At 38.3% G+C, this 15,377-nt stretch overlaps 1 protein-coding gene across 3 annotated transcripts in view; it reads left to right on the forward strand.

Moving 5' to 3' along the window:
• LOC144536574 (RNA binding protein fox-1 homolog 3-like) overlaps positions 1–15,377 on the forward strand; it is a 790,727-nt gene that overhangs the window by 711,095 nt on the left and 64,255 nt on the right. For all 3 annotated transcript variants that reach the window (XM_078279785.1, XM_078279787.1, XM_078279786.1), the window contains one exon: positions 11,471–11,524. In XM_078279785.1, coding sequence (XP_078135911.1) covers positions 11,471–11,524 — 54 coding nt within the window. The remainder of the gene's footprint in view (positions 1–11,470; positions 11,525–15,377) is intronic.

Below are 15,377 nucleotides of genomic sequence, written 5' to 3' on the forward strand. Positions count from 1 at the left end.
GTAGTAAAGGTAGTGTTTTTCACGTTTTTTTATAGCTGTATATGTAACCTCAGACATCTTTCCTGGACATATTTGTATCTTTGCTCTTTTACCTGTTTCTCTCAAACGTTACAGTGTATAACTGTTTCATTCTTATTTGGTGTTTCTTTATTTCCAAAAAAGGCTTTCTGAGCTTTCCCTATATACAGTATATACAGTATGTGTTCACTAACAAGTCTGAAGCTTGCTGAAGCTGATTAACACTTTCCTGGAAAGCTTCTCTGGAAACCTCTAATTTGGACTAATGGAGACAACTGCCATCACAGACCAAACACTGAAATAGAGATAGATGAAGGAGAAGAAAGTGGAAAAAAACAATGATTGGTGGAAAGATGCAGCTAGGATTTCTGGTGTATTGGTACGATTTTCTTTTTTGCACTCTCTTCGCTGCCAAAACCTCTAACATGGTTGGATGATGAGGTACAAAAGACTACATTAAGTATGTTACCTTTAACTGAGGGGATTTCTGTGTAGAGTCTTTAGTTCTGTGTAACTGAACAATGTGAATCTAAGTACAGTAACTAAAAGATGCAAGGGGAGGACATAAACCAGTCCACACACCACTATATCACTTCATTGTTTCTTGTTTATCAGCTCATTGATCAAGACTGTAAATTTGTGTTAACTGCAAATGTGTGTGTGTGTGTGTGTGTGTGTGTGTGTGTGTGTGTGTGTGTGTGTGTGTGTGTGTCTGTGAGCGTGTGTGCGTGTGATCTGATGTAAAGGACACACTCACTGATTGAATGAAGTCTAACACACAAATACAAACACATGCACATATATACAGGTGCATACATGACCACACTGGAAAAATAGTTGTTTAGTTTAAATTAATTTATCTTTCTTAACTAATCTTTCAGAGGAGTTAAACCAGAAAATGATTATGCAATCCTTTAAAAAACAAACAAAACAAGAGAAAAATCAAGATTTTATTATTTTCTTTTAATCCTAGTGCAGTGATGCTGTGCCTTATGTTGATACATGTTTCTAGAAATTCAAGTGTTGGTACATTAAATCTCACCCCTATCAATTTTTTTTTCTCACTTTTTCACACACTTAATAATAATAATAATAATACAGCTAGTAGTGCTCTTATGAGAACTTTGCTCATTTACTCAAAGCTCAAGAGTGAAAGCCACATATGCAAGCTACAAATCCACTGAGTTGTTAGTTTATTCAACGACGTCCCCCAGACATTTACTGACAACCTTTTCATTTGTTTTCACCCAAAAATCCGGTCTTGCAATACAATATCCACTTGTAGTGACTGCTGTATTATTAAAGTTTTTTTGGTTATGTTATGGTCGGACAACGTGGTTGAGCACAGAATGCAGGATGCACCGAAATTTACATTTTACAGTTACATTTCATTGTTACAGAACTGAATGAAGAATAATATATTTAATATTGTGTTTATATATATATATATATATATATATATATATATATATATTATAACATTTTGGTGTGTTATTTCAATAAAAGCGTGATCATTTTATTGGTTTGAAGTTTTTCAATTCAGATTCATTAAATCCATGACATCAATTAAAAAGTATAATATTACTAAAAATATTTTTTTTAAAAAACTATTTTTAAATGGTTAAAAAACAAGTCATTTTCCATTTCGGCCTAGTGCATCCTGAATTTTCGGTTTCGGTTTTGTCTCAGAATTTTCATTTCGGTGCATCACTAGGAAAAAGCCATAGTTCAATTCAATTCAATTCAATTGTATTTATAGTGTCAAATCATAACAGGAATTATCTCAGGACACTTTACAGATAGAATAGGTCTAGACCACACTCTATAATTTACAAGGACCCAACAATTCCAGTGATTCCCCCAAGAGCATGCATGAATGCGTAAGTGCGACAGTGGCGAGGAAAAACTCCCTTTTAGGAAGAGACCTGGGACAGACCCAGGCTCTTGGTAGGCGGTGTCTGATGGTGCTGGTTGGGGGTATGACGAACAATGGCAATAATAGTCACAATAAAGATATTGTAATAGTTATAATAGTTCGTGGTGTTGTAGAGCACAGCAGGGCGTAACAGGGCATGGCAGGGCGTTGGCCGGACACAGCAAGTCGAAGCCGGGCATTGCAGTGCGTAGCAGGGTGTAATAGGGCACAGCAGGGCGTAGGGCAGGACAACGGCGACAGCTGCCACCATGATGTAGGTGCCATCATGATCCAAGATGACGATGCTGGGCGGAACATAAGGACTCCGGGGAATAAGCTCCCCGGAGCTATGTTAGTAACAAGCATTTCTGTGACACGAGTACACACAGATGGAAAGAGAGAGGAGAGAGAAGCTCAGTGTGTCAAAGGAGGTACCCCGGTAGTCTAGAACTATAACCGCATAACTAAGAGCTGCAGAGAAGGGGAGATAGGGAGGCTGTGTTCCGTGATTGTGGCTACACACCTTCCCCTGCCGGTCTAGGCTAACGCTGCAACTCATTACTCCCTAAGTATATGTAAGCTTTCTACAGGGAGAAGCAAAGATAGGATGGGGGTGCGCCATGACTGTAGATACACACCCACCATAGTGTGTTTGTTGCAGTTTAACTGAAACCTTGATCTCTCCCTATCTGTAACCAAAGTGCTTTTGTTGCATAAACCTAACCAGAGATGGAAGTCTATCAATCAAGATGAACTAAGGAGGTCCGTGGGTGAGATTGCCGTGCAAGTGACCAATCATAGGAGGGCCAGTGCCTCCTTGGTTTCCGCCCCTAAATGTCAAAAGTCAGTTTCATGCGAGCGAGCAGAAATCAACTTCAAGAGCAGAGTTTACACTCGTGGGCGTGTGGTTGCTGCTCTGTGAGCATGCTGCTGTGTTTTATACCCGCAGGTGCCATTCATTTCCTTTCCCTATGTTTTGTTTCACGCTGGCAGCTGCCTGTTCACTCTCCATTGTTGAATTGGTGCACGAAGAGTGATAGTTGCAAATTTGCACAAGCAAATTATATAATTAAAATAATAAAAAATTATATAATTATAATAAGTTTTATCGCACTCGCGAGAAATTACATAAAGCTGATGCCACAATAATGGACATTTCAAAATGACCTCAGGCTCACTGACTTAAATAAAAATATGAACCACCAAATAATCCAAATTAGCTTTACAAAATAGACTAAAAATCTCAAAGACACCACTGAATTTTAAAGAAATTTGAAAGCAACCTGGATCTTAATCGTCGCCAGGTGGTCTGTTATGTCTGAAAACATCCAGCAACGCTGGCAAGCTTTTGTGCTCTGTTCAAGTGCACTCAGAAAATAAATATTTAATTCAGAAACACTGCAAAATGCATAGATATCTATGGTAAAATGGCTATAAACGATTTAACCAAATAAAAAAACATTGACTCTATTTTTGAAACTGAAAAGAAACGCCGTTCCTTCCCAACTTTTACTCCTGGAACGGCATTCCAAAGCATTCCCCCAAATTTCCACCACTGGTAACGATAGTATATGTAACGTGTGTTTTGCTGGTGGACTTCCTTCATATTCAGGGCTGGTGCAGTGACCTTGCCTTTGCTCTGCTGCCTGCCCCATGTTTATTTATTTATTGAAATAAACTTGATTCAAGGTCTAGTTATAGGGAGCACAAGGCTGAGCATTACCATACTGCCTGGAAGGTTAGTGTTGCTTCACTTAGCAATGAGATCATCCCAGCTGCTCCAACAGCTGAGGCTCAAACTGAGCTTTTACTGATCTGGATTTTTGATAGTGATATTTATTTATACTGAAGCTGTTGCTACTTTACACTGAAAATAATTCATTTGGAAATCAAATATACCTTAAAATGACTTCATCATTTTTTTCTAGTGTTACTATTGTGAACTAAGTTAGTACATGTCTCCTTTAAGAAACAGAAAGGAAAAACAAACAAAATGTAATTTGACTTTCATTCAAAATAAAAAGGCCCAACTTTTTGTCCATTATTAAAACATATTTTAAAACACTCAGGGTGATTCTAGGCCTTTCTGACACAGAGTTACAGAGGCTAGAATGGAGTTTTTTTTCCGTCCAAGTCATACATCTGTAAACCGACTAAAACTCACTGCTGTAAACACATCTAGGTGAGATACAGACAACACAAGACCAGAGCCACATGTCTCAGCTTACTACAAAAGATTGAAGCCAAAAGACTCAAACATGGATTTTATATGATTTTTTTTCTACAGGTAGGTCTGTGCGTTTTTCTTAGGTCCATTTGGAAAGTGCAAAGCAAAAAGACAAAAAAAGTGCAAAAATACAAAACTTCCAAAACACACACATCACACACAAACTTGAAATAACTATTTACATAAATATATAGAAATAAGTAATTATAAATTGTTCAGGGTGTGCTATGCATTATAACAGTCCCTGTCAATCATGAGAGTCTAAGCTTTCAACTGTTGTGTCGCATGACCGTATATTTTGAAGATTTAATGTGTGGAATGAGTGGAGGTAACAGCGCCGCCTCCGCGACGAAGTGTGCCGTCCACGGTACACTGTTACCAAATTAATTAGCCAAATCGCAATGCATGCAAAACCTACTTTTTCTAACTCCTCCTGGAGCATTAATCCGATCTACATGAAATGTTGAATGTATCCTCGGTCGACCCTCATGACAAAAAGTTATCAAAAGAATTTTGATAGTTAAAAAAATGTCCAAGTTATAAAGGAGCAACTTCGTAAAGGTGGCAGTCAAACAAGAGGAGTTGCGATTCTTGGCAACATTTATTCTGAATCAGAGGAAACTCGGCACAGCTGTTCCCCATGCTCCGCTGAGGCCGTGGGCAACATTTGAAGTAAATCGCCCTGGCCTCCTGCCAGCACCCCCAACGTGCTGGGAGGGGCGTGGGCCTGTTCAACGCTGCTTGCGGCTTTAATTTTCATTGTTTTGGTCATCAATATGATAACATGGTGAAATCACTACACCAAAGTCCAAAAAAGTTAAAGAAATTTTGAGCGTCAAAGACTTAATTTCCTGCAATCTAATACATTTTCAGGCACAAATTTATGGTTAAAAAGTATTTATGTCAAGGAAAATGCCAAAATCTGGTGGCTGGTAACAATTCAAAATTTTAAATATAATTGAATATAATGCAGTAAGGGGGCTTCTGCATCCAACTACATTGACCACATCGTCCAGTTCATTTGATTAGTACGAACAGGGCATAACATATATTTATTTCCCAAGGAGCATATTTTGCTCCTCAGTTGAAAAATGTAGGAGTGACTTACATAAGGTAACTGCTATAACTGATGTAGCTGATTTGTACAATAATACAACAGTGTTATGAATACAAAACATTATATTTTCTATTTTTCAAATATTGATAAAAAAAATTGTCATTGATGTTGAATAGCCTATAGGCCTACAGTAGTGTATTCAGGGAGTCAGGGCAATGCCGCTAAAGCACTCAAAACTTTGGTTGTCATGCGTACTAATGTGCAGCTCGCATCAGGTGTTAGACAAACTGTACCAAAACACGGGGAAAAGCATTTAACACTACTACGAGACGTTTTTAAAGGTTATGAAACTGTCTCAATTTAATTCTGATAGACAGCAGCGCAGTCCACAACGCAGACAGAGAGCAGTGGCGGAAGATTACATGTATCTGTAACATTCCAACTCAAAATAACCGTTTTCCTTACATAAAAAAATAAACATAATGCCCACTGCTGTAACATTTCTTAACTTGATACCTTATGAACTTTAACAGTTTTTTTTACAATCATATTTTCATATGAAATATATATTTTTGTCATATTTAACTACATTTTAAAATCCAGTTTTAACATTTTTATCATACATTTCTACCCATATTTAAAAGCATTAAAAAAAAATTAACACATTTTTAATGTACAATTATTTAAACTAACACCATATAGAGTATTAAAAGCATTATAAATGAGCTTACATTATCCCTTTATCTCACCATGTTTGCTACCAAAGAGAGGCAGGATGCACTTTTAAACAGTTAACAAACACTACCATCACCCTGTGGTCCTGGTCTACTGTAGGGGACTTGTCCTCACAGCAGCTGCTGGATTGTTTCCCATGTTTTAAGGCCAGGTCTGATCTTATTTAAATAACTTACTTAACCCTTATATGGTGTTCGGGTCTGTGGGACCTGTTTTCATTTGAAAAATTATGCTATTTATTATTTCTTCTAACTCAAACTCATTGGCCTTGGCTAATTTTCTGTGAAGAACAGAAAACATAACTTATTTTCAATGAATGCACACGGTACACCCCCCACACATAACTATTACATATGAGGTGTCCGGGTCTACTGGACCCGAGTGTAATTATTACAGTGTAATAATTGTAGGTGCTATGAAACTTAATTGTGTCCTCCTCCTAACTGGGCCTGCTGTGTGTGTGTCTGGGTCACCCGTGGTGCTACCATTGGGCCCGGGTGGGCCACTTCTAAACAGATCTACTCTCCCCTAAAACCGTTTTTTCCAATTGCATTCGCACTGGCCAAGTGGCCATAGGGACTGGTAGGAGGGGTAAGGGAGTGATGCAAGCACGGCAACGGTCTTTATAGCGTTAAAATCAGAAAACAAATACACCAAAAAAAAGTATGAACTAAATACTAAATCTAATGTATATAGCATATTTGTCATAATTTAAACAAGTCTCCCGAAGAGAAACGGGTATCTCTCTCTCCCCCGCTGTGTTTGCTCTGTGTGTGTGTGTATGTGTGTGAGACGGCCGGCCAGCCGCAGGACACGCTTATGGAGTTTAACTCCGAAAAGACATGATTGGACCATGATGGACATGTGTTGTGATATTTAAATAAACGAACGGTGAAACGGCGAAATAAAAGCCTCTTATTTACGAGAGCGGTCTGAGAGACCTCCAGCTTACAGCGGGGTCTCTGGACCTCCAGCTTACCTCGCGGTCTCTGAGCATGACTGGCCCAGCGACGAGCTGGTGGCCAGGGCAGGCACCTGCTGGCTGTCGCCTCACTTCATGGAGCTCCGAAAACTTTGAAGCAAATTGTCAATTCGGCATCAATTTTCGCAAGACTGCCTATATTCGAAATCTAAACAGTTAATTTCTTGCCTAAAACGTTGTCAGAAGTGAAATTAGTGATGAATAAGATGGCGAAAATTGTCCTGTTGTTGGTCTGTCTGTACCGGAAACCCGACCCTCGTTGACCTAGGTTCATATGCTGAAAAGGGAAAAGAGAAAAGACCCTGCCCTGAAGTAGGAGCTGAAAAAGTTATAGGAACTGCGGCCAGAGGGACTTATAAATCCCCAAATTGGTCCAGTCGGAACACGAGAAAAAAAGGGTTCTACGAATTTTATGTTCTAGGAACTGCAAAAATCCCTCCGGTCAGAAAGCGGCTGTAAACGATAGTGTCTGGCTGTAATAATTCCGTTTCAGTCTTTTTGTGTAATGAACGTTCAAAAGAGATAAATGAAGTTAGGCTTACTGCCAAGGTGTATGTCTTTGTCCGCTTCAGCACTGAGCTGAGGACAGCGACACAAGAGCCACACCGAAGAAAAGTGCTGAAACGGAGATGAAGGGGAACCCGTTTTTTTTGGCTTATTTTAACTGGCCAATCCAGTTTTCTGGAGGCCCACCTACAATCAAAATCCTGGCGCCGCTAGTGGTCTGTGTGTGTGTCTATGTGTCTGTGCGTCTTTATGTGTGTCTGTGCGTCTGTCTGTCTGAGGGTAGGTGTCTGTGTCCGGGAATGTTGTCTTTCTGCACCTGCTATTCCCACACAAAGTTACAAAATTGTTAAATTTCAAGCACTTTCACCTATTCTAATTAAGTTCTAAGAAATAAGCACCAATAATGATAAAAAATCTTGTTTCTATTTTTTACCTTTTTTATAATTGAATTTTCTTGTTTTCTCACAGAAAACAAAAATGATCATATGATCATAAATGTGATCTCACAGGGGAAAATGGCAAATACGAACCATAAATGATGTATATATCATTGGTAATTTAGCTAAAGTAAACATCTGTTACATAAATTGTTATGGCTGTATTGATTTAAAAGCCTAATAATGTGGCCGGTCCACCAGACCCGGGAACACTGGCTGTGTAACAAAAATATGAACAACATACAAGGGTTAAATAATATATGACTGCTACACATTCACCACCAACATCAATTTGCTGGAAGGCGTGGCCACTAGCACCAAGTCTCACTCTACAGTAATTAGCCAATTAAAATGACTCATGGAGTCAATCCAGACCATTAAGAGCTAGATTAGAATAGAACCAATAGTCACCAACTGCATGTTTAGACTCGGGAGACAGGGCTCTGGCAGGTAATTGCTACGATGGTAGGTAATTACTACAATGGTCTGCATCACAAGCAGATAAACAAATACATGGCATAGGCCTTGATTATGGTGTAATATTTGTGCCTCGCTTCTGAGAGAACAAATTGTATATTTTGAGCACAGAGACATATATTTTGCAACACAAATACATTACATTTTGAAGAGAAATTATACACAAGCAAAAAATTATGTTATTTGAGCAGACAAAAATCTTTCCATGCTTAATAAATATATTTGCATGTTTGCTATTATCCATATTTAACGTGCAATAATACTATTTGCACTCTGCTCTGCACGCAGGCAGACGCTGTTGTGCTCATGTCTCCCTCCTCTCAACCTCTACACTCAACTCTGACATAAACTTGCTCAACTTGCCAGCGTTACAATTGTGCCAGAAAATCAACCATTCTGAGAATTAAAGAAGATCAATTCTGATTAGCTGTTCGTCTCCAATTAGAGCGCTAGTAGCAGGAAACAAATCTTAATATTTGTGCATGTTATAATGCTGTTGTTTTGTTTGACTTATATATCCTTGTGTGACTAACGTTACTTTGACTCATCCTTCACAAGCAATCTAACATTAGCACAGAGGTGGATATACATACATACTAGAGCTGTCAGTCTTCCTCTTTAATACCATTCAAATTTCAAAAACTAAGTAACAACAGTGTTAGCCACAATGCTAACGGCATTGATAACTAAGCCAAACGGTGCTGTCGCTACTATTTTAGTGATTTAAAAGCAACCTGTGTTTGCAGATTGTCACCTTACTGAGAATACAGCTGTTAGAAGGTAATATACGAAGTTGGAGCTAACTCTGACAGCTGTAGGGCAGCTAACATTAACTTTAGCTGTCTCCATGAAGCTCCCAGCTAAGCTAACTCTAACAGCTGTAGGACAGCTAACATTAACTTTAGCTGTCTCCATCACTAACATAAGCATTTTGGCTCGGTGGATGACGATTTTAAAGTCATGTTAAAACTTTTTCTCATCCTTCTTCTGATTTCCAGCCGCAGCCTTTAACTCCCCCTGTACTAACGTTACTTGGTACGTAACATTAGCTCACAATGCCGTGTGCTTCTCACTCCCGTAACCTATTGTTCATCAGACGTGACATGAGAAGAGGGAGATTAGCTAACGTTAGCCAACCTATTTATAAAATAAATCACATTCGAATAGTATTGATTTTTTTTACTATTCAAATTATATTTGACTTTCGGAATTCATTTCAACAGCTCTAGTGCATACGGTCTATGCAGCCGACATGTTATGTGAAGAGTTCTTCGCACGAGTGGAGAGTTCTTCGCACGAGTGGAGATAGGGCTGGCAATGTGAGACTGAACAGCAATACCTGAATGTCACACTACAACCACATGTAAGTAGTTTGTAATATTTTGGTTACATAGTTACCATGTTTTGTTAACCTTTATTCTGTTGATATATTAGCTTGCGAAGTAGCTATCTGTTGCTAACGCTAATGTTAGCTAATTTATCTCAAAAACCACACAAAGTAACGTTAGTTAGCTAAACTAACGTTACTTTCAAAATATGGTTTCCCTGAAGACCAAAGAGTTGTTATAAGACTTGTGAAGTGTTGTAACTTTAATGTGTTTGCACTGTGCATAGTAACATTAGTATATCCTCATTTATTTTTTAAATGTTTTTAAAATGAAACCATGTCTTGGCAGTAGTTAGCTACTGCTTTTTGACATAACTCAGCTAACATTAGCATTAGCAACGGATAGCTATTTTGCAAGCTAATAATATGTAGACAAACATAATAAAGGTTAATAAAACACGATAACTATGTAACCAGTATTACAAACTACTTATATGTAGCTGTATTGTGACATTTTAGGTGTGTTAGGATGACATGTTGGCTGCATAGACTTTATCCATGGGCTAACGTTAGATTGCCTGTGAACAATGAGTCAAACTAACGTTAGTCACACAAGGAGATATGTTATTGTAATTCACAAAACACAATGGTGTTATGATACACACAACTATTAAGGCATTTCTGCAATATATCGGTAGGTTAATAACATAAAATACTGTAGATCAGTGCTTTCCAACCTTTCTGGTCTGAGGCTTCCCCACAGCCTTGTCAGATGAACTTGCATACCCTTATATCAATTCCCAATGCGTTCCAAATGTATAACACTATTCATTATATTAAAGTGGATATTCTTACTTTTTCATACAATTGAACTGTAAACATTTAGGTTTGGTCAGAAATTCTAGGCCTATTACTTGGCGATCTGTTTAAACATCTGTGTTGAGCTGTTTCAGCTGATAATTCAATCATAATTTCAATTATTATTTTAATTAGTTAAGCTGGGAAATCACTACTTGTGAACTACTGTTCCCCCGTAGATTTGTGTTTCCTGCTACTAGCGATCTAATTGGAGACAAACAGCCAATCCGAGTTCACCTTCTTTAATTCTCCGATTGTAATTTTGTGGCACAGTTGTACCGCTGACAAGTTGAGCAAGTTTGTGTCAGAGTTGAGTGCAGAGGTTGAGAGGAGGGAGACATGACCGGAGCACAACAGCGTTTTTGAGAGGGCAGATGAGTATTATTGCACATTAATATTGATAATAGCAAACATGCAAATACATTTATTAAGCATGGAAAAGATTTTTGTTTGCTCAAACAAAATGATTTTTTGCTTGTGTATGATTTATTTTCAAAATGTAATGCATGTGCTTGCAAAATATATGTCTCTGTGCTCAACATATACAATTGTTCGCTCAGGAAGGAGGCACAAATGCTAAACATTGCATAGACCTAGTCCCCTACACATACATGCACACTCAAACGCCCACACACACACACACACACACACACACACACACACACACACACACACACACACACATTATTTTATTACCATGACAGAGCAAACACAGCACTGAATAGCATTAAGTGCAAATGGATATTTTAATAATCTTCTTGTTGGGTGAAGAGGGGTTTGTTAATTTGGAGCCTTAACTGCTTGATCTTTTTAGTGTTTTTTTTATTTTAGAGTATGAGAGAACAGTGCAGGTCATCATGTTCTAATTATTTCCTTCCCCTTCTTTTCTCTTCATCCCCTGCCCTCCTTCTCCCTCCCTGTCTTTCACAGCAATTTGGCAAGATTTTAGACGTGGAGATTATTTTTAATGAGCGAGGCTCCAAGGTAAGTGCACTGTAACCACACATTCATGCACACTCTCTCACACACATTATTTTCCAGCTGACTGTGTTTGTCCCCTGCCCTCATCTTGCAGTCCTCCACTCCTCTCACTGTCTTCACAGCTCTCTTTCCTTCTGTCTAAAAGTAATTACGAACCTGAATCAATGACACTTGCCTGCAGGCAGCTTTTACACCTTAGCAGTCTGCAAAGCATTGTGACATACAATGAATCGCTGCCAAGAAGAAGTAATACATTGTATGCAGATATACTCTCAGTACACACTTTTGCTGTTGAAACGAATTTCGGAAGTCAAATATAATTCCAAAAGTAAAGCAATCAATACTGATTGAATGCTGAAATGACTATTCAAATGTGTATTTTTCATAAATGTGTTGGCTAACGTTAGCAATCTTATAGCATCTTACAGCATGGAGCTATGGGAGACATTGAGTAGTAGAGAGGGAGTGACAGGCTGGGAAAGGATGGGAAATACTGTTTTAAAATTTAAAAAAAAATTGACGTCCACTGAGTCAAAACATATTGCACAGAGAGAATTGCATCATGGAAATATGTGTTATGATCACAGACTGTATAAAAGAAGTGGACGAACGTGACTCCCTGGTCTAAAAAGTACCTTAAACCTGCATTCTTTCTAATGCGTAGCAAAATAAAGTAAAGTAAAAACTATAAAGCAGGGTATGCTTTAGGGCAGGGCTACCTTGTGATTGACAGGTTGCCGTGGTAGCAAGCAGAATTAGGGCTGGCGATACTAACCATGGCATTTTGGACGTCTCTGTTTTCGTCTTAAACTTTGACAATTCCACAGTGTTTTACTTCATCAAAGTTAGTTGTAACATTTTGGTTGACTAAAAATGTCTTGTGTAGCGTTCGGTTGCACCTTGCTAGCTAGCTAGCGCAAGCTAGGAAGGTCTGGTAAGAGCGACAAGGAAGAAGTCAAGGGACGTAATTCCTGTCCTGCAGTAAACATTCCCAAACAAGCAATGCGCATCTAATAACATAAAACCTTTGGTAACAAGTGTAACATGAGCCTCATTACCCTCACAATGTTACCGCTGCTTCTATATATGCTTCTGTAAATTTGACAGCTGTAATCAATCAAACTTGCCATGCCATCTTTCCCCTTTTAGTGAGTGGGTTAAAGATTAGGTTGAATAGTTGAATGAAAACCACCTCCACCATGTGTGGCCATGATGTTGGGGCAACATCTTTGGTTTTGTTAATGACCTTCATGCTGCTAATGTCTGGTTAGAGCAGGAAGCTAAAAGCTTGAAGACCTCTCCCAAAAACTCAAGACAAGATACATCACAGAAACATTAACCTTACTGAATGTACGTAACACACACAATGAATAAAACCTAAAAGGCATGAAACATTGTAATCAATTTTAGCACTTTTATTTTGGCAAGTAAACTAAATGGTAAACATTTTGCGTAATGAAAGAACAACAATAAGTCCCCTCAGCATTTGTATTTGTCTATTTGACATTTTTCCCGTGTGCACTACGTCTTTCAGTTCAACAGTCAACACAAAACTTGCCATCTGATTGCACAGCCCGTCCTCACCCAGAAAAAAAACATAAATGTGCAAGCAACTCATAGCGACTGACAATTACATTTCCTGTTAGGCGGCGAACTCTCGTTGCTGTAGTAATTAACACGAGAGCAAACGTAAAAGTGAGTTTGGGAGCCCTTACTGTATGCCACCGTGCGGCAATTTCACTCATCAAAACTAGCAGGGTGCAATAAATAAATAATTTAAATGTACTTTTAAGTTATTTATTACAATTTACATAGTTTTCCTTTTTTATTATTCCCAGGAGGAATTACAAAGTACCCTTTGTTTTTATATTTTCTTTGAATAAAAACATTTTAAATGATAAATGACTTCCCATTTATGTTATTACAACTAACAAAATATTACATTTCTCATCTCTGTACATGCTGCACAAAATAATTAAAACCAATGTGAAACATGTTTTTTCATGTTAACAATAAAAAATATCACATAGTAATCAAAGCTTTCTCCAGTTTCCAGTGTTGGCAGACAGGTTTGGCTCTGCATATGGCAGCATCATCAGCTGTGGCAACCTATTCTGGCAGTGATCATCCTTGAGAGAGAATATAGAAAGACACCGACACTGAACAACTGTACCATTTCTTTGGCATTTTTACACAGAGAAAAACCTTAGGTTGCATAATCATATATTTTCCCATCACCCTAAACTGCATTATTTTGACTTGATGACATACTCATGCTGGACAACAGAAAGTAACAAGAAATTAATGTAATTCTTATGCAGTGATTACTGGTTATTTAACTGCAAAATGTATTAACAAATGTGTATTTGGGATTTTAAGGTTCTTAGGATACCCAGCATGATCATTGAAAGGTAACACGGAGAAGGACGTATAGTTAACAAGATAGCAGTCCGCTCCATTGTCTTTTAGGAAACCAGCTACTGTTTCCTTACATAAGACTCATTAAGACCATTCACCCTTAACAGCTCTTGTTTATATTCATTCTATCAGTTGCATCCCATTCCCTAGAACAGGATAAAGAAAAGAAAGCAGACAATTTTCATTAGAGTGAAGAGCAATGAACATATCTAAATGTGGTAACTAAATGTCAGAAGGATGAATTTTGGTTGACTAAAAATGTCTTGTGTAGCGTTCGGTTGCACCTTGCTAGCTAGCTAGCGCAAGCTAGGAAGGTCTGGTAAGAGCGACAAGGAAGAAGTCAAGGGACGTAATTCCTGTCCTGCAGTAAACATTCCCAAACAAGCAATGCGCATCTAATATGCTGGCTTCTTGTCCGACAAGCCAGGCATATCACATGGAGTTCATTCTCTGCCTTCTCACCATAACTCAACAATGACAAAGTAGGCCAGGAGTATTGAGAGCAGGGACTCACTGTCTATATAAGTCAAAGGGAAGTTAGGGTGAGTCTGGTGCTGTGTCAATTTGCTTACAACGTACTTACTCTTGATATTTTGAGTGCATAGTATGTTCACACTGACAAAGTATAGCAAAATGCAGTGCGGACGAGGAAGCTGCAGCCATTGCAATTGAAACGGTGAAATCAAACTATAACAATGTGAGTTATACTACTGTTTTTTTCAAAGTCCCACTATACTGTGGTCGGATATTGTGAAAACAAACCAGTATATATTTTGGCTGACGACAATAGGTGGCAGTATTGCTCCTGGTGCCAATTTACTATTAAAAAGAAGAAAAAGAGTAATTTCTGGTCAGTGCATAACGGCCGTGCATGATTTGAGACAACACTACCCTGTTGAAATGTACGCACTACACAAGTGGGTACTAAGTGTTCACAGTGTAGTATATGCAAGTGTTCTCACAGAAGTACCTGAATTGACATACACCATAGGTGAGAACAATTAGACCAGGTTATGTAGATAATGAAATTGACAAAGCATTACACCAGAACACTGGTAACTAGTTCTTCAAAGTGTTCCAATAGGCCTCAGGGGGTTTGGAACAAGGAGCCTCTGTGCAGAAAATCTCATAGTAATTTCAATCACCAGAATCAGTTACAACGAGGGCTCAACCAGGATTGAACCAGGGTTGACTCTGTGTTTGCTCCGGAGCAAGTTATGTTGTGTTATCAGTGTCAGCTTCTTGAGCAGTATGCTGCCAGTGCACACTGTGCAGTGAAATTGTGGCTTACAGTGCCACAGACTAATTCCATTTTACTTTTGTGTACAGATATCCATAAACAGAGACTGATTAAAGAACTAAAGCATTGTACTTATTATACTTAAAACATTAGAAAGTAAGCCAAAAGTTGTACACAAATATGATAGTGTATATACAT

Source organism: Sander vitreus, chromosome 21 (genome assembly GCF_031162955.1).
Source record: "Sander vitreus isolate 19-12246 chromosome 21, sanVit1, whole genome shotgun sequence".
Taxonomy (NCBI): domain Eukaryota; kingdom Metazoa; phylum Chordata; class Actinopteri; order Perciformes; family Percidae; genus Sander; species Sander vitreus.